The sequence below is a fragment of the Felis catus genome, chromosome F2 (genome assembly GCF_018350175.1).
Source record: "Felis catus isolate Fca126 chromosome F2, F.catus_Fca126_mat1.0, whole genome shotgun sequence".
Lineage (NCBI taxonomy): Eukaryota > Metazoa > Chordata > Mammalia > Carnivora > Felidae > Felis > Felis catus.
In genome coordinates this window covers 46,513,070-46,540,650 of record NC_058385.1, presented here as the reverse complement: position 1 = coordinate 46,540,650, position 27,581 = coordinate 46,513,070, and the positions used below count along the sequence as shown (strand labels likewise).

At 40.3% G+C, this 27,581-nt stretch overlaps 1 protein-coding gene and 1 long non-coding RNA gene across 7 annotated transcripts in view; one reads left to right on the top strand and one right to left on the bottom strand.

Moving 5' to 3' along the window:
* ANKRD46 (ankyrin repeat domain 46) overlaps positions 1-27,581 on the top strand; it is a 61,561-nt gene that overhangs the window by 27,666 nt on the left and 6,314 nt on the right. Inside the window, exons 2-6 of one of the 6 annotated variants that reach the window (XM_045049936.1) lie at positions 2,696-2,797; positions 5,439-5,776; positions 6,605-6,763; positions 18,867-18,939; positions 20,238-20,445. In XM_045049936.1, the coding sequence (XP_044905871.1) occupies positions 5,466-5,776; positions 6,605-6,763; positions 18,867-18,939; positions 20,238-20,285 (591 nt within the window). In that variant the 5' untranslated portion in view covers positions 2,696-2,797; positions 5,439-5,465 and the 3' untranslated portion in view covers positions 20,286-20,445. Of the gene's footprint in view, positions 1-2,695; positions 2,798-5,438; positions 5,777-6,604; positions 6,764-6,893; positions 8,452-11,955; positions 13,986-18,866; positions 19,570-20,237; positions 20,446-27,581 lie in introns of those variants that run through there. The other 5 variants (XM_011291416.4, XM_045049933.1, XM_011291415.4 and 2 more) reach the window with 5 other exon arrangements.
* Positions 14,298-25,751, bottom strand: LOC123383151. Its single transcript, XR_006592590.1, has 3 exons — positions 25,186-25,751; positions 15,717-15,817; positions 14,298-15,176 (listed from the first exon to the last, which is right to left on the bottom strand). It is a non-coding gene; the product is annotated as an uncharacterized LOC123383151 (long non-coding RNA).

Sequence of the window (27,581 nt, the reverse complement as noted above, 5' to 3'; positions counted from 1 at the left end):
CTCACACATTAGTGTTTCTAACTCTACTTGTGGAATGGTTCCTACTACACACTACCTTTGGTAAATACCAGGACCCCTGTGAATGCTTGGCCCAACAAACTCTTCCATAAATAACCTCTTAACTGTCCTGGTTGCCTGAGTCACCCAGACAGATGATCCCAAAGAAGACCTTACATTCTTTTTGTTTTGATTTTGATTTTGGTTTGGTATTGTTTTTTGTTTTTTGCATGGGGACAATAGGTACCTTCAGACTCAACTGTCTTTTGCCCAAAATCTTTAAGCCTCCATACCAGCAATTTGCACTGCTGGCCATTTATCCTAGAGAAACGAAGACTTAGGTTCACATAAAAATATGTACCCGAATGTTTTAGAAGCTTTAACACCCCAAACTGGAGACAACCAGATGTCCTTTGAAAGGTGAATGGCTAAACAAGCATACCCTGGAATGCTCCTCAGATACAGAAAAGAATCACACTATTGCTATACATAACAACCTGAATGAATCCTCAGAGAATTATGTTGAGTGAAAAAAACCAACCCCAAAAGGTTACATACTGTATGGTTCCATTTATATAACATTCTTGAAATGACAGAATTGTAGAAGTAGAAGACAGGCTAGTGGTTTCCAGGGGATGAAGAGGGTGGGGGTGGGAGGGAAGTAGGTGTGGCTGTAAAAGGGCAATACGAGAGAGCTTTGTGGTGATGGAAATGTTCTGTATCTTGACTATCAGCGTCTGTATCCCAGTTGTGATATTATGCTATAGTTTTGTGAGATACTAACACCAGGGGAAACTGGGTAAAAGTACACAGGATCTCCTTGTATTATTTCCTACAACTTCATCTACAATTATCTCAAAAAGTTTAATTAAAAAAATCTTTAGTCCTCCTCACCCCTTGAATAATAGTTAATAGATGTTCTCAAGTTTATTCACTTTTATAACTTCTGGAGAAGCAATTAATAGATTCCTAGTGATTAAGGTCTAATTGGGGTCCAGACATTTTCTTTCAGGTTTCAAGTGTAATTAGGTCTAATGCATTTGTATGATATTAACTTTGAAATCACATAAATAAATCTGTAATTTGATCAAATGTACTGTCTTACGGGGCTTGTCTTCAAAAGAAAATGGCCGAAGCATTGTCTTCCCTGTGAATTTAAAGGAACTTTCTTGTGAATTTATTTTTAAGTTTTTATTTAAAGTCCAGTTAGTGAATATACAGTGTAATATTAGTTTCAGGTGTACAATATAGTGATTCAACACTTCCATTCAACACTTTGTGCTCCTCACAAGTGCATTCCTTAATCCCTATCACCTATTTCACCCATCCTCCCCACCCACTTCCCTTCTACTGACCAAGAAAGTTTAGGAACTTTCTTGTGAATTTAATGGGTCATTTGAGGGGGTAACTATATAATCTATAATTCTATCTCCAAATGAGAAGCAAACTTTGTCCTTTTCATAGTGTGAACCCTACTGTCTTCAGACTAACACCTGCACCATTTTAACTTTAAAAATCATATATTAGAGATAAGCTCTAGTCATGAAGATTCAACCCCCAGTTGTTACAATAAGAAAGTAAAGATATACACTGTGGGTGAACTCAGAATTTTGTTAAAGCAGATTGATTTAGTGGCTCAGTAATATGAAGTTTGTCTAAAATGGTACATATAATTTGTCAGTCCTCATCTTCCAGCCTAGCGCTGATAACCCTTATGATGCAAACTGACTTATGTATTTAAATGGAGCTTCAAAAAATACCATTAATTATTCCCGTATAAGTTTACTTAAAGGAATTTGATAACAGCGTGAATGACCTCTAAAAGCTTAACCTGAATTTCAGCCTGAGCTACAAATTTGAGATTTTGTACTTCTATCCTACCACTTAGTGTAGTGTCTGCCATATTTGGGGCATATAGTAAATGTTTAATGAATTAACACTGATATGCTGTGGACCATACTGTCTGTGCATGACCCTACTTCCATCATCCCTCAAGAGTAGAGTCCAGTGGGGCAGACCAGGCACTCGAGATGTCCCTGAGTGCAGAGGGGAAACCTGAGTGGGTCCCAGCAAGAGCCTAAAGGACAGGCAGCAGCATGTTTCAGGAGGAGCAGAATCTGGTGTATGGCAAAGATCGCAGGCAGATTTGAGCCAATTTTTCTTTCACGTTGAACAGCAATGGGGCAGGGGACAATATCGTGGGCAGATTTAAGTACCAGCATTCAGGATGGATTAGAAATAGTTTTCCTTAAATATATCCTGTTTGGTTTAAATATAAGTATTGATTATTTTTACTCCCTCCCCCCCCTTGCAAATAGCATTTTATTTCTAAAAATGCTTTTGTGTGCTACTCTGAGATCTAGCCACCATTTATAATGTGAAAAAATGCATTCTGAATTCCAGTTACTTGGGGTGAATTTTCTGAGCCCAGTTTGTCCTCTACTGATGGCACATAATTTGATTCTTTTTCTTTTATCTTTCTGACCATGCTTTCTTGTTTGTGGGTGACAGAGCCTCTCCTTAATAAGTCCTTCAGTTCTCCCTTTTCATTACTTTATTACTTGTTATTTTACCAGCCTCACAAATTGCTGCCTTACCCGTAGATTTTCATAGCCCCACTAGTTTCTCTGTTTGATAAAACAGCTAGACTTTCTTCATGTCACACCCTTGTTATAACTAAATTTTCTATTTACTGTAGATCCTTGCCAGCACATTTCTGGATATTCTGTTGAACCTTCTTAAGATTTCAGAGAAACTGCTGGGTGACCACTGAAAAAAAAGATCTAATCTTAAGTTTTACGTGAGTATTTTTCTACTGTCGACTTCCTCATAATATGTGAAAGCTTTGATGCCTTGCTTTATGGCAGATTCAGTTATGTGATCAAGATGAAAAATGTTATCTCTCATTGACCTTATTAAATCTGGGGGCAAAGTTAGTTTCTCAAGGACACAGAAACACTCACAAAATGCACCACACTTCTTCTCACTTAAAAAATAAACAAGAAAGGCTTTTTTTTTTTTTTTAACTGAGCCAACATTCGAAAGAATCCCAAGTCTTTAAACCACAAGAATTCGTACTGTGTTTGAACCAAAAATACCAAGTAGCTTGTTTTTCATTGTCTATTCTTACAGAATTTAACCAAAACACGTTATCTCTTGAAAAGCTCTTGATACGTGATATTTTACTTTTTAAAAAGTTTCAGATAGCTTTTCCTTTTTTATGATAATAATCCAGTGAATACTATAGGGGAAAATAAGGAGGTTACTGTTCAAAGAGAATTCTTTTTTTTTTTTTTTATGTTTTTATTTATTTTTGAGACAGAGACAGAACATGAGCAGGGGAGGGGCAGAGAAAGGGGGAGACACAGAATCTGAAGCGGGCTCCAGGCTCTGAGCTGTCAGCACAGAGCCCGACGTGGGACTCGAACTCACAGAGTGTGAGACCATGACCTGAGCTGAAGTCGGACACCCAGCTGACTGAGCCACCCAGGCGCCCCCAAAGAGAATTCCTGACTATTTTAATGAGTAATTTCTTCTCGACAGGATACTTTCTTTAAAAAGTGTTATATAGTGGCATAATCTTAAGTTTATTTTATCTTGATCTCTGTAATTCTTAATCAGAAGCAGATTTCCCACTTATTTAGAGTTATCCTTAACAACTGCTTCTTACCCTTTATATGTAGTGGGTCATTAAGTTGAGCTAATGCTATTTTTCTGTCCCTCTCCAGTGTGCTCCCTTCTCTCTGCCACTGCCTTAGATCGGGCCGTCATCATTTATTCCCTAGATTTCAACAGTGACCAGCTGATTGATCTCCCTGTCTCCAACCTCGAATCTAGCCTCCAATCTAGCCTCTCTCCCTGTTGCCAACAGGGAATTACTCTTCCCGAAAGACTGATATCATGAGACCATGCCATTTCCTGGGGTTGAAATCCTTCAGTGACTCCTTATTAAAATTCAATAACCCTTATTATAGAGTTGTGAGGAAGATTAAACAAAATTTACTGGGACCCCTGGGTGCGATGCCTGGCTTGGAGCAAGCCCTTAGCGTGTATTAATGTTTCCCCTTGTTACAGGGAACCCATGGAGGCAGCGGAGCTCTAGTGGAAAGTAACCTGTGTCTAGAGGGACAGAGGCTCTGCTGGGAAACCAGGCTAAAAGGAGAAGGGGCCAAGAACCTCACCAAACTCCGTAGCCATGCTTTCTTGAATCCCCTTGAGGTTAGACAGAAGCATAGATTGGTCTAACATCCAATTCCATCAGTGTTCCAGAAAGAAAGACTTTGTCTGATAAATTACAAGGCAACCCTGTCTGTGACTCAGCTTTTGTAACTGTAGAGGGAGGAAGTCATCTCTATAAAGACATTGGTCTCTGCCTTTGTGTTTTCTTCTTTGGGTTTGTTTTCTCTTCAATTTCTTAGTAAGGTTTCTTTTGTCAGGCTTTAACTTTTTCTTAAAGCAACCAAGAGGGGGCCAGTTAGAGAGAGAGAGAGACACACACACACACACACACACACACCAAGAGATTGCTGGGGCAGGGAAGTATCAGTGAAAGAGGTGTGGACACACTGGTGAAGCTGGGAAAGCTGAGTTACTCAGATGGATGAAATTTAAAGTGGAGACAGTTGGGATTGCTGCCTTTGCCCTGCCTCTCTATTCCCAGACAGACCTGGTTTTTTTTTCATCTCTCAGTTTTCAGGAAATGGGAGTTTGGCAAAATCAGGTATTTAGATAACCACAGAACAGAGCCGAATAGGATCGATACTGTAAGAAAGACACTCTGAGTTGATTCCATGATATTTCCAATTTTTAAATTCAGTTTATTGCTCTTCCTAGCTTTTTTCTTTCTATGAAAATAGAGGTTTGTGCTATAGACACAACACTTAGCAGGTCCTTATTGAATGTGAATTAAGTTATTTCATTGTTTTTTCTCATGCTGATTTAGTTAACTTTTGAGCAGATAGTTTTGTTTATTTAGAGTTGTTTATTTAGAGTTGTTATGGAATATCTCAATTATGATAAGAGGCAAATATGTGAAAGAGGATTTTTTTTTGTTTTAGATAAGAAATCTCTATCAGCAGTAGCATGTGTTTAAAGTTTAAGGATAATGTTATATATGTCTTCTGACAATGCAGTGAATCTAAATCTAAGCCATTATATCTTTTTTAACTTTGAAAATCTTTCTTCATCTTTTTATATAATGAACAACGAAATAGAGCTTTAGAATAATTCAATTGCGGTTTTGATTGAATGGATATGAATAAAAGGCATTTTAATGGAAAATAAAATATAATTGATAACTTTGTTGTTGTTTCTGTTTGGTGAGGTAAGTTATTAGAGGCAGGAGGCCAAGAAGGATAAGAAATAGTGCTTTTCTAAATGACTTCATTGTCTTGATTTAGTTTGGCTTTACTGAATCTCACTTACCTCATATTTCGTTACAGGCATATTCCATCCACCACATCAGAATAATGTCCTACGTTTTTGTAAACGATTCGTCTCAAACTAATGTGCCCTTGCTACAAGCCTGTATTGATGGAGACTTTAACTATTCCAAGCGGCTTTTGGAAAGTGGCTTTGACCCAAATATTCGTGACAGCAGGGGCAGAACAGGCCTTCACCTCGCAGCAGCCAGAGGGAACGTAGACATCTGCCAGCTGTTGCATAAATTTGGTGCTGATCTTCTGGCCACAGATTATCAAGGAAACACAGCTCTTCATCTCTGTGGCCATGTGGACACTATTCAATTCTTAGTTTCCAATGGGCTCAAAATTGATATTTGGTAAGTTCTCTGTGGTTTTTGAAGTCTAGTCATTTCTTTCCGTTAGGTTGTCAACCAGTGGTCCAATCTCAGAGTCTGTTGATTCTGCTTTCTCATTGATCAGCTGCAGTGACAAGTTCAAAAAGGCATTGAGGACAAGGTAATCTTGTTAGGGGAGTGAGGAAACAAGAGGCTGACTTCTGGATTTATGCGGAAGCAGTGCAAGCTTGTTTATGAAAACAGTGGTGAGGTTCTGCTAACAATTAATTGTGGTGTGAGACAAGGGAAAAAGAAGAAAGGAACTGACACTTGTTGAAAATCTGTTATGGACCAGGCACTGTGTTTACGTAACATTAGCTCATTTAATCCTTAGAATGAATAGCTCTTGAGGTAGGTATTATCCTCATTTTACAGATGAATTAGTTGAGACAAGAAGAGTTTAAACAAAGGCAGAGGTCACACAGCTGGAATTTGAACCTTATTTGGTTGCTTTAGACTTTTGTTTTTAATTCTTAGACTTTTTGTAATGTATTTTTTTGCTATAAAATATAAATGTCAGATAAGAGTGAATCTAGAATCTGGAACTTTCCAATTAATTTCTAAGAAGCAGCTCTCTTTTTCATTTATTTATTCTCATTTATTCACTTTTACCTGTATATTCTTCCTTTTTCCCTATAAGAAAAAAATAGGTTAATTCAAAATTCAAGTTCTAGTTCAACTATTGGTTCTGCACTGCGCTTTAATTTTGAGTTAATTTGGCCTGTGCCTTATCACTGAGATATACACAAATGGGTACTAACAATACAGTCCAGCTGTTACAATGACCTCTATATGTATGAACTTTTTTAGCAATCATCAAGGTGCTACACCCTTAGTTCTGGCAAAGCGCAGAGGAGTGAATAAAGATGTCATCCGATTGCTGGAATCTTTGGAAGAACAAGAGGTAAAAGGATTTAACAGAGGAACTCACTCAAAACTGGAGACCATGCAGACAGCTGAGAGTGAAAGGTACTTACGATATAATTTTTTAAGGGGCCAGCCACTTTAAGTCCTTAGATCTTTTATGACAACTTTGTGAGCTTTCTATTTATTTGCTTTCAAGTACAGAGCTTTGATACTTTCTTTGAACTTTATATAGGTCCGTATGGCTCCAGATTACAGTTGAGAAGCTGTTAACAGAAAGGACTACGTGCCCACATGCATGTAATGTTCTGTTAGACCCGTGCAAGGAATCCTGCAATATTGTCAGCATAAGAGAGAAGAGGTAGTTAAGAGCTGCGTATTAGGGAGGGAAGCAAAGAGTTTGAGAATTTTAAGTGCAGGTCACAAACAGAATGGAATTCAGAAAATGGGGAGAAAGATAAGGCTCAAAACTTGGACAGTATTAGAACTAAGACCAAAAAGGCCCTTTCAAAGGCAGGAAAGTGGAGTGCTGAGGACAAGCAAAAACCGGAGGAGGGAAATTAAGATTTAACACACAATTCTGTAATGGGAAAATGAAAGTGATTCTCCCATGAGTTGGAACAAATGAAATTTGGGCTTTTGTAAGAAACTGAGGCTAAGATGTGGTGACTGACAGGGTCTTTAGTGTCTCATCGTTTCTCATCTAGAAGCAGTTTACAGTACAGTTCAGGGAGCTCTGAAACTCCTGGCCCCACTGGCTCATCAGGTAAAGTTAGTAGGCCAGACTGAGTTGTACTAGCATGGGTTTTGGTTGACTGCCATGGAGTTTCAGCCATCTAGATACTACAGGGTAGGAAGGATGATGCACCTACTATCGTCCCCTCCCAAAATTTTCAAAAGAATATATTTCAAGAGCCCTCATCAGCTGTTGACCCAGTAGCTTGACTGATCTGGACTGGGAAATAGGATAATATGGTCCACGTAGACTGCTGGGGTCATGGTTTCTGTGAGTGCTAATGGAATCATCTCTATTTTTTATAGTTGACCCTTAATTTGATTCCTTTGTACCCATGATTGCTTTCCCTCCTCTTCGTGTGCTGGCTGGTGTACTCTGTGGGGACCATTAATTCCACTCTCAAGCTTAGGACTATTTGTTTAGATACTTTCAAGAACTTACTGCTGTCCAGAGTAAGTTTTACTTCTAGAACAGCACATGCTGCTCATGAGTTATCACTGGAAGCTGACAAGTAGATAAAATAAGCAGGAAGTCCAAGATACCTGGAGATACCTTGACAAGCCCTTTTCTCACACCTTTGTACCCCGGATTGACAGAATGCTATAAGCAACATAATAACATTGAGTTATCTATTATTTGTTAAATATGCTCTTCCAAGATAACTTGAAGTTTATTTTCACAAATACTTTAAGCTTCTTTGCCGTGAAAAATGTCCAAGAATGTGTTTCTGCTTGGTATGTTTTGGGGACCTTCCCAAAATATAGGACCTTCCTATTATATTTTGTTAATAGCCAGTTTCTTGGCATCTTCTTGTCAGAAGTATACTTTTAGCTTTATTTTGCCTCAGTTGTGATTACTTATTAGCTAAGTAGTACGTATAATTAGTCATTTGAGTGGCTCAGTATGAAATATTTACTCCTGCTTTTTTCGCATACCTGTCATTTCCTTTAGTATAAGGATTTGTATTATTTATAGCATTGTGTAAAGCCAGTTCTTAAAAAATTGAATTTTTTTTTTTGATGTTTATTTTTGAGAGAGAGCGAGCATGCACATGCAAGCAGGGTAGGGGTAGAGAGAGAGGGAGAGAGAAAGTCCCAAGCAGGCTCCATGCTGTCAGTGCAGAGCCCTTCTTGGGGCTCAATTTCACGAACTGTGAGATCATGACCAGCCGAAATCAAGAGTCGGACACTTAACTCAATGAGCCACCCAGTGCCCCCAAAGATTGAATTGTTTTTATTTTTTATTTTTTTAATGTTTATTTGAGAGAGAGAGAGAGAGAGACGGAGCAGGAGCGGGCGAGGGGCTGAGAGAGAGGGAGACACAGAATCTGAAACAGGCTCCAGGCTCTGAGCTGTCAGCACAGAGCTTGACATGGGGCTCGAACCCATGAACTGTGAGATCATGACCTGAGCCGAAGTCAGACGCTCAACTGACTGAGTCACCCAGGTGCCCCCAGAGATTGAATTATTAATGCTTGTACTACCTCGTTGCCCTATCTTATTCCTGCCCCTCAGTATCATGGTAGACATGTGGTGGTTGACGCTTAAAAAGCTTAAAGGCAACATCGTGGTCATTAGAAAAATGCAGAGCAAAGCCACAGTGAGTTACTACTTCATACCCAGTAGGATGGCTGTAATCAAAAAGATGGAATGACAGCAAGGATTGGCAAGATGTGGGGAAACTGGAACCCTCATACACTGCTGGTGGGAATGTAAAGTAGAGTAGCTGCTTTGGAGAGCAGTCTGGCAGTTCTGAGAAAGTCACACTGAGTTACCATATGAACCAACAGTTCCACTTTAGGTGTATACCCAAGAAAATTGAAAACATACATTCACACAAAAACTGGTACATGAATGTTTATAACTGTATTAGTTATAAAAGCCCAAAGGTGGAAACCACCTAAAAGTCCATCAGCTGATAAGTGGATAAACAAAATGTCATTCATGCATGTCGTGGAATATTCCACCATAAAAAGGCATGACATACCATATATCAATATGCTACAACATGGATGAGCTTTAAAACCATGCTACATGAAAGAAGCCGGTTAAATAAGACATAGATAATTCCATTTATATGAAATGTCCAGAATCAGCACGTAGGAAGTAGATTGGTGGTTGCCAGGATCTGGTGGAAGAGGCAATGGACGGTGACTGCTAAGCGGTACAGAGCTTATTATGGAGGCGATGAATATGTTCTGAAATCAGTGGAGATGGTTGTACAACTTTGTGAATATACTAAAAACCACTCAATTGTGCAACTTAAAAAGATGAATTTTATGATATGTGAATTTTATCAATAGAAAAGGTTAAGGAATAAAGCTTAATGGGATTGGCTAGCACATGGCATTGTGGCAAAGCTGTGTGATGATTAGCAGAACATGAAGCAAGTTTTGAATGTACCTAGCATTTTCCATTACCCTTAGGGTTCTCTGAGACAAAGCATAACTAAAGGGCCCATAATTCAAGATGGTGAAAAATATTTTCCCCACTCCCCCATATGTCCTAAGCTTAACGTAGTCATTTTTTAATTTGTGAGCATAGGATGACAAAGACAGTGTTGATGACACACGTACAAAAAAAATATTATGTGCACACATACAGTAGAAAGCATTTCACTGGATAAGGTCACCCTAGGAAATTCTGGTTGGCAGAGCTTCATGAGCTCCTAGAGAATGCCCAACTAAATTCTCATTTTATACCCAACATCTTTGAGTATGAGATTATGTCAACTTGGACATAGTCAATAAATTTTGAATAAGTCAAAATTAACCTGTCCTGAACTTCTTTATCTATTTATGGTATTATGTATTTAAACCTCCTCAAAGTTCCAATCTTATTTTTGAACTTGGTTTTTTTAAATTTTTGTGTTCTGGTAGACTCCCACTGAAAATGTCCTTTCTTATTTAGAAAATAAACATCTTTTCATATATAAAGAAGAAAAGCTTGGATGTCAGGCAGACTGGTCAATTAGGAAGTCAGCTTCCTATGATTCTAGAGAAGACCTCTAATACTAGTAAATGCTGAAGGACCTCTGATTAAGTATCAAGAAGTAAAGTAAAATTGTAGGTTAGATAAGAATGCCGGTTTTTGCATGATGAACCAGACTGTTTCCATTGTTCTATACCCAGATAGTTGGAAGAATATGAAGAGAAGGGGTTGAGGACGGGTAGTAAATGACCTTTTATAAGCAAGAGATGGTTGGCACATATGATTATGGTCATTGTGGTTTTAATCTAAATGCTCCCCTGTTATTGGGCCTGTATGTTGTGACATAGTTGTGGGTGCTAATCCCTTTGAGCTTTGAATTCATCACAGTGTGGCCTTCCAAATACCAAAGTCAGATATCCTGTTGTCTACTTACAGGGGTCATATTTCTCACTGATAGAGTTCTGAAAACCAGAATCAAGAATCTGTGTTTCTTTGTTTAGTGTTTTCAGAGTTTATTTATTTTGAGAGAGAGAGCACGTATGCACACCCGGGGGGAGGGGCAGAGAGAGAGGGAGAGAATCCCAAGCAGGCCCCGCACGGTCAGCACAGAGCCACACATGGGGCTCTATTTCCCAAACCGTGAGATCACGACCTGAGCTGAAAGCAGGAGTCAGATGCTCAACCAACTGAGCCACCCAGGCGTCATAAGAATCCGTTTTCATGGCACTTGTGCTACTGTATTTTCAATTAGATTCAGCCTTTATGCAGAAGTGAAATAAACTTATTTTGTATTACTGTACCAGATAGAACTACAACCCGTAGGAGGAAGCTATTAAGAATTCCATAATGACTAGGCCTGTTCAGATGTACAACAGACTGAGCTAAATGTCCGTTTTTAGAGGATTACAGTTAAAAGAAGAAATTCCTTCATTGGTCAGATAATTGAACTAAATAAATGATAATTTCCTTTTAACTCTAAGATTCACACACTGTATATAAAATGCTTTTTTAGATTTACCCATCTTATTTTCATTAACATGAATTCTCAAGGTATGAATCTTTGTTTTGAATTCTAAATTTAAAGTAACCAAAATTTGGTTACTTAGATACTGTGAGTTTGAAACAACTCATTTTACAAACTTCACAACTTCTGCTTGGGGGAGCGGTCGGGTAAGCATCCCTTGATTTTGGCTCAGGTCATGAACTCACGGTTTCATGAGTTCAAGCCCCACGTCGGGCTTCCTGCTGACAGTGTGGAGCCTGCTTGAGATGCTCTGTCTCCCTCTCTCTCTTTGCCTCTCCCCCTTTCTCTCTCAAAAATAAACTTTAAAAAAATAGACTTCTGCTTAGGACCTTTTCATTAGAAAATGATTTTTAACTCTGGCTCTGCTGGATACTAAACCAAGAAACATAGTCATTGTGGCTTAATTTACAGTCAAAGGTAGACTGTGCAGATATATGCAGATACGTACATGAGTATCTGAATGTGTGCGAGTAGGAATAGGTCAGTTTTCTTCTTCTAAGTGTTTGTGTCCTGTCTTTTCTAAGTTACGTGGCTACTGTTGTATGTCTCCAAAATGGGTGGAATGCGTCGTTCATGTCTCTTTCCTTTTTCTTTGCTCCTTTCACAGTGCCATGGAAAGCCATTCTCTCCTCAACCCCAACCTGCAGCAAGGGGAAGGAGTCCTGTCCAGCTTCCGAACCACATGGCAGGAGTTTGTCGAGGATCTGGGCTTCTGGAGGGTGTTGCTCTTGATCTTTGTCATTGCTTTGCTGTCTCTTGGCATTGCCTACTATGTGAGCGGGGTGCTCCCCTTCGTGGAGAACCAACCTGAACTGGTGCATTAAAGGGGCTAATGGGGATGAGGCCAGTGCCTCAACGTTCTGAGTTTCTCAAAAGTTTTCTCTTAGGCAAGGCAGTGAGGGCTGTACATTTTTTTCGTTGTGCATTTTTAGGTGTTGTAATCCTTTTTGAACAACGTACCGTTTTCATTTGAACTAACCACATACCGTAGTCGAGTATACTTCATCCTAAAGCTACCTCTGACTCAGCCTGACTTGTTAGGAAAGCCTTCACATAGCCTTGTTTGATAAAAACGTGGAGGTGATTGAAGAATGAAAGACAAAGGAAGAGACTAGGGAGTCCTTGCTACGGAAACCTTACCCTGATTATGGGACCAACTCAAGTGAGGTGTTCAAAAAAAAGGGTTTTCTTATATGATTACTTTTTGTTAGCTGGTTGGTTTTGGTTGTATTTTTGCAAGAGTCCCCCGCTTTTTTTTTTTCTTTTCATTTTCTGGGAATAGGGGAGAGAATGAAAGATCCAGCTTAAAACTTGTGCTTTTTTCACATAGCAAATCAGTATTGCAGGAATCTGTTTGGTTTATTTTAATATTTTCGAGTCTAGTTACAAACCAAACAGAACTTTTGAAAATGAGCTATATTTTCTTCAAAAATGATTGATTTGATCATATATTTATTTGTTTATAGGGCAACTTTGGTTTTCTTTTTTGTAAACTGCTTTGCTTGTTGTTAATGTCTGTGAAAAAGAGAACTTGAGTTCGTTTTGTCCACTTTCCAGTTTCCCCTAATGTTTACTTCAAAGATCTCCTGTTCGTCAAAAACATAGTCAGAAAACTCTTTTTCTACTTAATAGTCAGCAGGTAAAGAGGACTCTGACACATGTCGCTGTCACTGTAATTCTGTAGTGTTATTATTGTGAAAAACTCAGCTCTACAAGCTAGCTGTGTTGTCACAGCAGTCTCATAGTTTACAATCATTTCACTTTACACGCAGTCCTGTTTAGAGGCCCTGTGAGAATTGTTGTAACAGTCCCATCCATGTCAGTAATTCTCTGATGCAGGAACGGATGGAGCGTTTCTAAGTTGACAGTGCTGAGCACTATGTGCTGGGTGCCATAAACTCTTTATGAATGGCAATACTGGAGAAATTGAAATCTGGTCCCCAAACTATGTTGCAGCTTTCAGCAGTATGTCTGAAGGTCTCTTTTGTTTGTTAACGATCCTGTTCCATATAAATCATATTCTTGAGTTTTTAAAAAGTATATGAAGAGTTCCTAATTATTCATTGAGTATAGTCAGAAAACTGTAGTGAAAGAACTAATGGTTTTATTTTTTAGAACAAAGGCATCTAAGCTACTGCTAATTGAATTGTCGCTAGAAGTAGAAATTATAGTTTAGAGTAGGACTGGTATTTCTGTGATTCTTGTTGCTTCTTGATATTTTCTCTTGTATTTATATATGTAGGATTAGGCATTTTCTTTCATGTGGCTTTATCCTCTCTTAAAGAGCTGTTTAAAAATTCCTGATTTAACGGACTGCTTCAGGATCAGCTCACAGAGTCTTGTTTTTAGGGTAGAAACAAAATAAATCATACTTGGTAAAAACAGCAAAAAAACAAAAAAACAACTGACTTTAGAATGGAGAACACTAGAACTCAAAATCAAAGTATACTCAGAGTGAAAGCTTTGGAATTTGCTCTATGTTTGTAAATCTAAATAGATATGCAGAATTGGTTAATGTGTATGTAAAGATACTGCATTTTTAAAAGATTTTAAGTGCTGATTTCTTTGTGTTTTAATCTCTGCATTCAGCATTCAGTAATACTACCAATAAATGCATTTGTAGTCTCTTAATCACAACCCATTTTCTTAGTGTGTCATTGTCTTGTAATTTAGGGCGCTTTGGAATAGGTTGCAATTGCAACCTTTGAAAAGTTTTTTTTCAAACCTGATGTAATAGGAATATTCAGTTTCACATAAGTTTGTCTTGTAAAGGCTCTGAAGCTAATTTGGGTGAATTGCTTGCGGGTTTAAAAGTGGTAATAACTGGGGTGCCTGCGTGGCTCAGTAGGTTGAGCGTCCGACTCATCGTTTTGGCTCAGGTCATGATCTCAGTTTGAGCCCCACATTGGGCTCTGTGCTGGCAGCGCGAAGCCTGCTTGGGATTCCCTCTCTCTCCCTCTCTCTGCCTCTCCCCTGCTTGCACTCTCTCTCTATGGAAATAAATGAATGAACATTTAAAAAAAAATTTTAAGTGATAACTACCATGATCAAGTACCTTTCTATCACATGTTACTTAACACGCCTCGTCTCGTGTCATCTCTAAGCCCCCGACCCAAGCTGCATTTTCCCACTTTGTAAAGTGAGGAGACTGACACAGGGAGGGTTGTTACTTGTCCAGAGTCAGACAGATGGACATAGTGGAACAGGCATTCCAAGTTGAAGCTCTGTCTCCGATTATAAGGTTTTTTTCCTTCTGCCCTACTGTGTCATGAACCTGACAGTGGAGTCGTCTAGAACCTTACCTGCTGCCATCACAGCAGTATGTTACTGAATTTCCACCCACGTTCCTAAATACTTAACTTTTCCTCATCCTGTAATGCACCATTTCCCACACCCTCTCAGTATTACCAACCTTTAAAATTGAAGTTCAGACTCTGGCATGTTCAGAAAACCTTTCCTCATTAACCTTCTTTGCTGTTATTTCTCATCAGTTACCATACTCAATAAACATGGTTTTTTGTTTGTGTTTCATTTGTCTGTAATTACAAGCTTCGTGAGACCAGGGGCTTAGTCCATTGTACTACCCTGTCTGCCCACAGCGCATCTTGTGCTGTGGAGAACTCTGTACACAAATATACTATTACTCTTTCACCTGCAGCTATATATTTTTTCAGATTAAATAGCTGTTTACATTTCACATGTTTTCTTTAACAGGCTGCATGTGTGACCTGTGTTGGTCATTCTTCTACAGTATGCTTGCCACTTGATGGAAGAATTGCAGTCTCGATCAGTGTAGCTCCTTTACGTGTGAGCGTGCAGGCTCGTTTACTACAGGGAAAAAGCAAACGAACAAAAAAGCATAATTGGTATATACATGGTATAGAAGTCCAGGAACAATATTCACCTGCTGTTGTTTGTTATTTGGGGTTGTTTTTTTTTTCAATTAGGCTTCTGTGGTATGAAATTGTTCATGTATGTATCAAAGTGCTTTCAGCTGCAGGAAACCAAAATCCAAATTGAAAGTGGTTTAGGGGCACCTGGGTAGCTCAGTCAGTTGAGTGTCCCAACTCTTGATTTCAGCTTGGGTCATGATCTCCCGATTCATGAGTTTGAGCCCCGAGTTGGGCTCTGTGCTGGCAGGGTGGAGACTGCTTGGGATTCATTCTCTCTCTCTCTCTCTCTCTCTCTCTCTCTCTCTCTCTCTCTCTCCTCTCTCCCCTCCTTCCCTCTCTCCCCACTTTCTGTCCCTCCCCCCTCTCAAAATAAGTAAATAAACTTTAAAAAAAGAAAGTGGTTTAAACCATAGGAAATTACGGAACTGGAAGTCTAGAGGTAGAGTAGACCCCAAGGGTGACAATTCACATTTACCTCAAGTTCTCCTATGCCTCTGGCTCTGCCCTCCTGCTTATTGACTTCATCCTCCAGCTAGTTTTGAGAAGAGTTTAGAATTTTCAGGCCTCAGCATCCATCTGTAACCATGTAGAAAAGAAGAAAGAGACTGTCTTCCTGTGGTGTTCTCCTGGGAAACTTTTCCTGCCAGGGCCCCAGCAAACTTTCTCTGGGTTTCATTGACTGGCATTACATCATGTTCCCTATTCTCAAACCATCCAAGGCCACGCATTGGACGATTAACCCCGGATTGATGCACCAGTGATTGGTGAGGGTGGAAGTGATAGAGTTTATGTGATTGGCTTGGAGCAGAGGTTTTAGAAATGATTGGAGGTATGGCTGGCAATTAGAGGGCGGGGGCCGTAGATGTTTTATGTCCCACAGCACATGGGATGGTTTAGCTCAACAAAGAATGATTCCTTATGTTACATGATTCTTGAATGTTCTGTTGAACATTCAAAAAATAAACAACTTAGGTATTTGAGCCCTAAACCCAACTCTATTTTTTATACAGTTTTAATGTACACTGAACTCTCCAAGAATACACCTATGAGATCATACTTTTATTTTGTTAAAACTTGACCAAGAATTCTAGTACCTGTTTTAAAAAATCTTATTACTGACAGCAGTGCCACTGATGATAATTAAGTCACCGACATACGTAGCGTGTAGGTACTAATGATTTTATTGCTTCTTCTTGTGTGTCTTTGCCTGAGCACTTATGTATTGAAATACACATTTTATTATCAATTTTTTCCACTTATTTTGCCTTTATATTACATGACTTACATGAAATCGTTCTACTGATTTTAGCAAATATTACTTTTATCCGGGACTCACATTCATACTACGGCTTCTCTTATTTAGTCATTTTGGCATGCCTTTTCCACATAGTTTATCTTAGAGGGTACACCAAGAAGTAGCATTTCTCAAAGTTAATAGAACACTGTGTGGGGGATGCAGGGAAGAGACCAGCATCCGGTGAAACTACTCTTTAAAATTGCTCAGGTCCAAACCATTCCAACTGTGCTAGACGAAGTAGAACTTTGGGATCAAGACATTTCTTTGTGCTCTGAAGTAGCTTCAATGTGGTGTTCTGGGGACGATTTTAGCCTTGCCATGGATACCTCCTTGACTTTCCTCAGCACAGATAGTCTCGTGTTCTGTTCAGCCACCTTGGACTTTGCACATCAAAAATGGACAGTTCCAAAGCCCAAGGCATAGCATCTACGTGAACCAGCAGTAGAGGTGGCCACACTCCAGTTAGGTATCAAGGAAAGCAATATGGAGTCCTTGTTGCCTAATATTCGCCAAAAACTTATAATGATATTTATAGGTTATTGCTTGGAAGATGTTTACAGATTAGTACTGTTCAAACTTTCTGAAATTTCTGTATCCCTGCTGTCCAGTGTAATAGCCACTTGTTACTAGTGGGTTATTGAAATTAGAAATTCAGTACTTCATTAGCACAGTTATCTGAGCCTAAAACCCAATTCCACTGTACATTTTAAAATAAAACTAGGCACATTTCTAGTGCTCAGTAGCCACCAGAGGCTATTATATTGATCACAAGAAAGTTGTTTTGGACAGCACTGTTCTAAAATCTATGAGGTCAAATCAGATCAGTGTAAAGCTAGATATTGAATTGTATTATGGCAGTGCCCACCCCATTACTTTCCCTAGCTCTTCATTAATCGGTGGTAATATTACACAATGCTTTTTGACTTGCAAAATCTTTGCAAATTGCTGTTATTATTCCTACCTCACTTTTAGAGAACTGAGGCACCTGAGGCAGGTTGGAATAGCATGCCCAGAGTCACACAGCAGAGCTGGGATTTGTGTTCAGGCAGTGTAGGACTGAAATCTCTCCTAACCCTCGTGCTCTGATGCTTCCAGAATTGTCCTGAGGACTAGTCCTGTGTACCCAACCACTGCATTTATTTAAGGAAAGTTACTGAGGATGCTGTTGGTACAATTCTTTATGAAGACACCTGAAGAGGAACTTTTGCTTCTTCCAACTGCAAACAACTACATTTCTTCTGAGCTTTTGCTTTCATCTTATTTTCTCTATGACTTATGTAATCGATTAGGTAGAATTCTTCATTCACGCTAGATGCTGGAAAGCTTAATGCCAAATTTGGGTTCGCTTAGAAGGAATTGCAATGTAGGTCAGTATGGTGTTTTACTAGAACCTCATTCCTGGTTTAGTTTATATGCTCATCTTTAGTTTTATTTTCCTATTCTAAATGTTCACTTTTTATTTATGTAATTCTGTATTATTTAAGTCCCTTTATTTATTTTTGAATCGTGATAGGGGATGGATAGTTAATTAGACAGTTATTTTTATTAGTGTGGATTGGTAGGACTACAACAAAACTCAATTTCTGGAAACTAACGGCAGAAAATGCACTGACCTTTTGCAATCGGAAACAATAGTTTGTTGCCTCCTATTCAAAATACACTTATGGTTTCTGGTGTAGCTGCAATTGTCCGTTTCCCTTATTCATATGTCTCTCTGTTCCAAAAAGGATTTAAGTTCTGCTGAATAAGCAGGTATTATTCTAAACTATGGAAATCGAATGTCCTGGTTCTGTTCTAGCATTCTGATGAATCATTTGAGTGAAGCCTGAAAATTGAACATTAACAAGTTACTATAGTCACAGAATTTTAAAGATGAAGGGACATTAGGAGTCATCTAGGGAGGGGAAGAGAACCAAGAGGGACTGAATGACTGGTCCCACAAGTAAGAAAGGGGCAGAACTGTTCATGTGAATCCAGATATAATGTGTTACTCTTATCACACTTTCCCTTATCCACATCTTCCAGCCTCCCCATAGGCTATTGTAAATATGATTTAAAAATACAAGTATCTAGTGTTAAACACATAAATATAAACTTTCTTGCCATTGTGTTCTGCGTACTTTAAATAGATAACCAAAATACTGATCTGATCAGTATACCGATAATGTCACAAGCCAAGAATGTATTTTCCTGTAACCCCACTCTATTTGTTTATGGGAGAATCACCATAAACCTATCATCATCTCTTGATAAACACTTTGAGAAATCTTTCACTTCTCAAAAAGAAAAAAAAAAATCCACTTTGAATAATGCATTTTCTCTGTAAAGCACCTCATACCGTGGAGACGCTGCAAGCAAGCTAGGCAGAAGGCCCCCGAGTTTCTGCAGCACTTTTTCACTGGTCAGTCGCAGTAGTTTTTCTTACGAGACCAATGATTTCTTCAGTCCTGTTGTCTGCTGTATACTTTTAATTAAAAGTGAGGGGGTTGATGGTGGCAGGACTGTTTGTAAATGTCAGCCCTGGAGTTCTAAAATGCCCTGCTTGCCGGTGCTTCATAGGGCACACAAATGCTTAGTTCTCTAGTGTGGCAGAGCTGTCTGTGGGTGTTAAGTGCGCGCCTCTAGTAGGTGTTCCCAGGTGTCCTTTCCCACGTCTTTGAAGTAGTTCTAAAAAGGCAGTGAGAAATGAGTGAAGATAGAATAACCCACACTCAGAATAAAACTGTCATTGTATCTGCTTAGGAATCAATCCCTCATTTAGGGGTGCTCAGTAGATCCTTCTTGCTCCCTTTTTTCCCTAAAGGTTCTGTCTTCGTTTTAGTCTGGGTTATTGTTTCATGTCCAAATTCGTCTAAGGGTCAATTTCATAATAAGCTCTGATTTAGGGTAGTTCCAACTTGAGATGTACAATAGTTAGTCTACTCTTGAGATAAAAAAAAATAATAGATGGCTAAATTTTTGTTGGTATTGTAGGAATCATTACAAGTTAATGTGTGCATATATTATTTTATGAGTAAACATAGTTAAGCAAGTTTCTGTTTCTCTTTTTTACAGTATTCTTTAATGTGCCTTTAAAATTGTATGGTGGGTAGTGTTAGCTCCACAGAGTCCTTGTGCATTTTTGTATGTGTCCATACGCCAGAAAACCTTTCTGGAGGTTAAAGAATAATTGCCAGCCTAATTCTCTTGCAACTTCATGCTATAAATTGCAGGTATTTAGAAGTGTGGCCTTACAGAGTTAGTTATTTCTTCATATAATTGGGCTACGAGAAGGTTATTCTCTGTCACAATAAAAATTAATATTCCCTTTCTTTGGGGGATTAATTTCTAAATTTGAAGACTCTGGGTCAGAGTTGGCTGGGCTATTTCACTGAAATTTCAGCCCCTAAGAAACAAAAATAGGTTTTGGAATAGTTTCTAGGTCACTGGCACAGAAAGCTGGCAAAAAGCTATAACTTACTTTGGATAGTCCTAGTTAGCACCATTCCATCAGTACAGGCTGTTCTTTTAAGCCTGTGACTCAAGTTTAGGAGAAAATAAAATGTAGGGATCCCCCAATTCTTACTCTTATAAAGTTCAGGCTTTGATTCTCCTATAGTTTAGTAGGGCCCCTGACTTGGGGGAAGGGAGACATATTTAATCAGGTGTCAGTTCTGTATTTCACCTTATTAAACTGTCCACATTCATCTTTTATTTTAGCTTTTATTCCAGTTCTGGATCAGACCGTGGAGGCTGTGGTTATACTGAAAAACATGCAGACTTGGGAGGTGATAGATCCCAGCTATCATTAGTGTAGACTGACCTTGGTCAAATAACGTAAGCTTTCTAAACCTCTATCTTCATCTGTAAAACAATTAATACCTACCTCACAGACTTAACAATGAATAAAACTTATTTATTTGTGTGCTGTGTGCCTGCGTGTGTGTGTGCCTGACCCTATAAATTTTGATAGTGTTGTTATTCCCATAAAGAATACAAGGCTTAAAAAATTTGGTCCGTTTCCTAAGGTCATGGAGTAGACCATATCAAGAGTCTGATTCTTCCAGTTTAGTGCGTAGCCATTAGAACATGGTGCTTCTCATAGTCACCACATCTGAAAGTACTCAGTACTTTATAGGGATTCAGTGTAAGTTCTCCTCTTCTCTTGACAGAGTAAATTACGTGGTTTATTAACTGAACTCTAGCTTTTTATGTGCAAATGATCTACGCATTATCACACAATTTCTGATTTACTGAGGAAGCTTTAGTAACTGCTTTATTAATTAAGACCCCTGTCCATGATTTTTCATAGCTGCAGCTCTAGAAGAACCCATAGAACCTTCCAGGCATCATCTCATTAGCTCTTGCTGCCCCTTCTTAATAATGGAGCTTCTTGGCCATGAACAGAGAGCCCAGAGACCTCTCTAGTGACAGGGAGAAGGAAAATGTTCAAGCTCATGACAGCTGGACTGCCCAATCTCAGGTTTACATTGAGAAGGGAAGTGTACCTTTTAAACCGATTGTGAAGTTTTAAAGTGTGAAACGCATACTGTGTAAGACTGAAGAGGGTGATTTCCATTGAGTTCCATGAAAAAAGATCTGGATGTGGGTAGCCACATTGACTATATTCTTTCAAAAGGGTTCTTCTAATGGAGCTACTCTTGAATATCACAGAGTAAATGAAAGTTATGGAAGCCTGTATTTTCTTTCTGGTTGAGTTTTTTTTTTTTCTGTTGGAGAAGCATGATATTTTTCTCATGATTTTTGTATCTTAGATTATGTTGCCAGTGTCAGATCCCCAGAGATGTGGTGACATCATCTTGCCTGATTACAAAAATATTTGAGTGGCTGGGCTTAGCAACCCACCATTACTTCTTATGATCTTCAGTAAGTACGTGTTGGTCACATGAAATGGGAACGCACTAGATCCTTAATTAAACCTTCAGCCATACTGGAATTCCCATTCTGGAAAGTGGCAGCCCCAGGCCCCAACACAGAGGAGCTCTGCACCATCTCATTTCCCGTTTGGCAAACCCTTCACCTTTGCGAGGCCTGCCCTGCCCTTGTCTTGAGCTACCATTGGAAGAGAGAGAGAGACTTGAAAAGCAAGGAGTTCTTGTTCTTTTGGTCCTGACTCAAAGAATGCTATAAATAGAAGGGGCCTGGAGCTCCCATCCTACACTATCATTCTCTTTGGACAGACTAAACATTTGACCCTACTCAGAATACAACTTCTATTTAATCAAAAGGCAGTACGGCTGCTATTAAATCAAAAGGCTTATTCTTATTAGAAATTATTTCAATTCCAGAGATAAATGGCTAAGGCCCTTTTCTCCTGCTGATTGAGATTCTTTGTCGTCGTTAATAGAGCCCTAATTACTAAGACCGTGGCCTAACTTTGGTTCGCTGGCTTACAACTGCTCAAATAACATTTCCAGTTGTGGAATAAATATAGATGACCACCTTAGGTCAAATGTCAGCCTTTTAAAATGTGTTTGGATGTATAATGTTTCTTACTAATTTAATTTTGATAAAATAAGATGTAACAGTCTTGCTTCTGGTGCTTCTGAGTTGCAAGAATGGGTATGAAGGGATGAGACAAGATGCCCTACATTCAGCGCTCCACAGGAAACACACACAAACCCACAACTTGGTCTCTCTACCTCGCTATTTACCAGGTTTACGTGAAAACAAGCAAGGCACGCCTTTTCACAGACACCCTCTATTTGTGATTGGGAGGCAGAGTGGCTTAGTGGTTAAGCACATGGGCCTTGGAGTCGGACCTGGCTTTGGATCCCCAGCCTCCAGTTACAGTGGAGGGGCCTTGGGCAGGTTAACCTACCCTTCTTCCTTAGCCTCAGCTTCGCTGTCTGTTACATGAAAATAGTAACACGAACCAGAGGCTCAAATGAGATAAAGTATGTAAAATACTGGATGCAGGCTCTGATAGCTCTCAATTATTACCACATTTACATGATTTCTTTCCCTTTAGGCCAACCACTACCTAGAACTGTGCCAGCCCCCCACCCTGCACTTTAGGAAGCATTTATTTGCAGAAAGGTAAACTTCTGGTTCCTTGTAATTGGTCAGACCCTCAGGCGCTGGTTGATTGGGTTCCCAGATGACTGGATGGCTTGCACTCTTTTTTGAGCTTTCTTTAAATAATACCTTAATTGTTAGCTCAAGAGGATGTTGACCAGTCTCTACCAGTCTCCCCTAAATCTTCCCTGCCGGCAGCCCAGGACATTTGAGGAGCTACAGAGCACTTTCCTCTGGGTGTTGAGAGATGCAAGGGCAAGAACTGGAGAAGCAGGGCCTGTGCTTGCCAGGTCCAGACATTTGGTCTCTTATTTGCTCCCAGTGCATCGCTGTAGGGTAGCAGAATTGGGATTTTTTACCCTCCCCACTTCTACAGCGGAGGAAACAGGCCTGGGAGCTTTGCAAGGCGAGACAGAAGTTGAGCCCAAACCGTCTAACCTCCCCCGGTCAGTGCTCTCTGCACCTGGCTGCTGTCGCCTCAGCATCAGAGGCCAAGAAAGGAGAGACACGGACGTCAGTGTCACTGACACCTGGGGCTGTCCCCATCATGACTGGTGTCATGGAGCGGCATCTCTGAAGCTCTGCAGTTGGAGAAGAAGCAGAAAGACCTCACCACTGGGCCCCTCCTGTCCAGTCCCACCCTGCAGTCTGCCCAGCGTACCCGCTGCCCTCGCAGTTCCTCAAGCTGAAACCAGAGGACCATCCCCTCTGCCGGAGCAGGATGTGACCTCCACTAGGCAAAGCACATCTATTTGATCTTGAACAAAAGGCTGCGATGGTGTCGAAAATGACAGCTCCCCGGCGGTGATGTCATGGTGTTTTGTTTGTCTCCATGGAATGCGGGGATCTGATTTCAGTTGTGAAGAAAAATGGTCTGGGGAAAAAAAATTACTTCATTCGGAAAATTCCGAGAAGCCATAAATACGGTTTGCAGCTGATGAAAGCACATTCACAGGCAGACAATGGCTTTGGGATGGAAGCAGAGCCCTCTGGAGAGGCCAAGCCCTTCACCCCCACCCACTGCCACCAGCAGTCCTGCTTCTCCAGGGCTTCTGGCAAGACTGAGAGCAATTCCTCTGTCCGCTGAGGAGATGCTCCGTTCCCCAGTGGCAAGTTGGCTGGGGACAGATTTTCCCTGGTTCTCATCTGAAATTACCTCCTGCCCAGTTCATCCCTGGAGCATCTGGCACAGTTGCGTCCACCTCCCCTGTCCTAAATGATTGACCTGCATTTCTGAGTTCTGAAAGCAAATTAAAAATAACATTTTGTTTTGTTGTTTTCGTTTCTTATTCACTTTCTAGCCTTGCAATCTCTTGTGAATCCTTTTCACTTTGCATATTCTTTTCTTTTTTTTCCTACAGTTGGCACAGTGAGAAAAGGGAGAAAACAGAAGATGAAATTCTATTTTGCTTTTCATGAGAAATTTAAGAGTATAATTCCTAGTCCAGATCCTCAGCCCTGAGTCAGGAAGGAGTCACCACTGCCAGGAAAGACCAGAGGCAGAGAGCTTAGAACCAGGGGCAAGTTTTCAAGTGCTCTGCCTCCCTCTCCCCCTCCCTGCCTCAAGAATATAAAAACAATATGGCGAGATTATAGACTTTCGGGAGATCAGAGAAAGTTTCCCTAACCTAGCCCTTCCTTCCATCATTGTGTCTTCCTGGTGCCAGGTCCCTGGGTCACTGAGCCTCTCATTCTATATTGTCTGTTCCCCTGCCCCCAGCTTTGCAGCGCCCTTCTCTTGGGGCCTGGCCTCCAAGAAGTCCATGGTGTTTCCAGGCCATGGGAGTTGGTTTTTCTTGCAACTCACTACAGCCTTTGATTTCCATCCACAGATTGGTTGCTAGAGACAAGCCCTTTGCATTTAGTCCTGAGAAGAGGAAGCCCTTCCCTTTGGCCTGTGGCTTGGTTGCCAGCCCACACAGGTCTGCCCCAAGTATCTCAGCCCACCAGCTGCCCCATCTGCAGGTCTGAGCTGGGCCATCGTGGCATGGACACTGTCCCATGCCTGGCAGGCACCTCCTGGCTCCCACCTCCACCCTGTTAGCCTCAGTGACCCACCAGGCCTCAGGTTCATGCTCTTGAAAGGAGAGCTTGAAAGGAGAACCTTAGTTCGTGCTCTTGAAAGGAGAGCAGGTGCAAGTTCAATGTCAGAGGAATCTCAGGAGGAGACTGCATATGTCCTTTGTGGGGGCTTTCAGCCCCCCGGCCACAGCATCACCAAATGATAGAGGAATAAAAACAAAGCCAAAGCTTCTTCAAATGTCCCCATTAACCCAATTAGTCAAATCCTGAAGGGGAATTTGTCTTAATGGAATTTGACTGTATCTCAGTAGAACTTGAAATTAAAAAACCATCAGTTCACATTTAGGAAATGTGGATTTTCAAGCTCCTGGGATTTGATTTCTAGATACGTGTAGTTTTTCCTCATAGATCAGTGTTGCCCCATAAAATAGAATACAAACCAACTGAGTAATTTTAAATTATCTAGTTGCCACATTTTTAAAAAGCAGTAAGAAGTAGTTGAACTTCATTTTAATAGTATATTTTATTTAACCCAATATATCCAAAATAGTAACGTGGAGTCGATATTAAAAATTATTGAGATATTGTATATTCTTTTTGGTACTACCTTATTTTGGACTGGCCACATTTCAAGCCACGGTAGCAGCTTCTGTGCTGGATGATGCAGTTATAGACAAGTGTCATCTGTCCTGGGAAGTGGGCAGTGGCTCCGAGAACACAGCTGTAGCCCAGCAAACCAGAGGCCCGCATCTGTTTGAGATCATAGGGTATGACCAAATCAGTGCAGGAGCCCATTAGAAAGTAAGTGCTATGGAAACAAAGGAAAAATAGAGCAAGGTAAGGGAATAAGTGCTGATGGTGGGTCAAGTTGCAGTATTAAAGAGAGTAGGTCAGTAGCACACCTGTATGCTAAGAGTTGAAGGAGGTGAGAAAGTTGGCCAGGAGAGCCTCCTGATAGGACAGCTAGAGCAAAGACCCTCAGGTGTGCAGGCATACGCCTGGTGTGTTTGAGAAATAGCAAAGATACCAGTGTGTCTGGAGAGGGACGAGCAAGGGGGAGAATATTAAGAGATGAAATCACAGAGGTAAGGTGATGGGGGGCTAGATCATGTAGGGCCTTCAAGGCCATTGCAAGGACATTGCTTTTATTCTGAGAGGGACTCACTGCAGAACTTTGATGTGATCTGACTTGAATTTTAACAAGGTCACTCCAGTTGCTGTGTTGAGAACAGAGTGTAGGAAGGCAAGAGTGGAAGTAAGAGGACCAGTTAGTTTATTTCCAACAAGATGATGATGGTTGGACCAAGGCTGTAGTAGTGAAAATGACAAAGAATACACGCCTTATGGATGTATTTTCAAGGTAAAGCCAATGGAGTAGGAGAAAAAGAATAGTCCAGTATGACTCCTAGGTTTTTGGTTTGCATAAACGGTGAGATGTCAGGACCATCTGTGGAGGTAGAAGAGGCTGCAGGTGGGCAGGTTTATGGGAGAAGATCAAGGGTTCAGTTTTTTTTTTTTTATGTTTATTCATTTTTGAGAGACAGAGACAGAGTGCCACCAGGAGTGGGGCAGGGAAAGAGAGGGAGACACAGAATCCAAAGCAGGCTCCAGGCTCTGAGCCATCAGCACAGAGCCTGACGCGGGGCTCAAACTCACGAACCATGAGATCATGACCTGAGCCGAAGTCGGACACTTAATCGACTGAGCCACTCAGGCACCCCAGGGGGTTCAATGTTAAACATGTTTACTGTAAGAGGTCTGTTTGACATCCAAATAGAAAGGTCAAGTAGGCAGTTGGAATTATGAGGCTAGAATTTGGGAGCAAGGCCTGGGCTTGAGGTACAGATTTGGGAATTCTCAGCATATGGATAGAATTTAAAGCCCTAAGATGCAATGAAATCAAATCATCTGAGTGCATACAGGAAGAGCATCCCAAGGCCCTCCAACAGTAGATGGTTGGGAAGATGGGGAGAACCAAAGAAAGACACTGGGGAAGAGTAATCAGAGATGGAAGGAAAACCAGGAGACTATTGTGCCCTGGAGACCAGAGGAAGAGAGAGATTCAAGGAAAAAAATGTGAACTGTATGGGATGTTCTGGCAGGTCAGGTCAGATGTGAGAGATGAGAACTGACCGTTGGGTCTAACAACAACATGGAGGTCACTTTAGTCCTGAGGAGAACAGTTCCATGCGCCAGGGAAACGAAAGCCTGACTGGTGTGGATGTAAGAGAATCTGGGGCAGAACTGCAGACAGTAAGTATAGATAACTCCTTCAGGAGCCTTGCAGAACAGTAGCTGGCAGGGTAAGTGGGAGCAAGAGGAAGCTTTTTTTAAAAAATCAACTTTATTGAGGAATAATTTAAATTTGAAGCATGCAGTTAAATGAGTTTTGACAAATGTATACACCCATGTAATCACAACAATCAAGATATATAACACTTCCGTCACCCCAGAAATTCCCTTGTGCCCCTTTATGGTCAATCTCTCCCACCCCCTCCTCCCAAACCCAACCCCAGGCAACCACTGTTCTGCTTTTTATCACTGAGCTTTGTTTCGCCTTTTCTAGAATTTTGTACAAATTGAATCATACAGGATGTACTCCTATGCCTGGCTTCTTTTGCCCTGCATGTATCATAGTTCCTTCCTTTATATCACTGAGTAGTATCCTGTCATACAGCTATACCACAATTTGACTACTCATCCACTTGTTGTCAGACATTTAAGTTGTTTCTAGTTTGGGGCTATTACGATTAAAGATGCCATGAACATTTGTATACAAGTCTTTGTGTGGACATAAATTTCACTTCTCGAGTAACTTTCTAGCAGTAGAATTACTGGGTCATATAGTAATGTATGTTCAATTTTATAAGAAACTACCAAAATGTTTTCTAAAATGTAATTTTACACCCTCACCAGCGATGTATGAGTTCCAGTTGCTTCACAGATTTACCAACACTTGATATTGTCAGTCTTTAAATTGTAGATGAAGATTTTTTTTTTTTT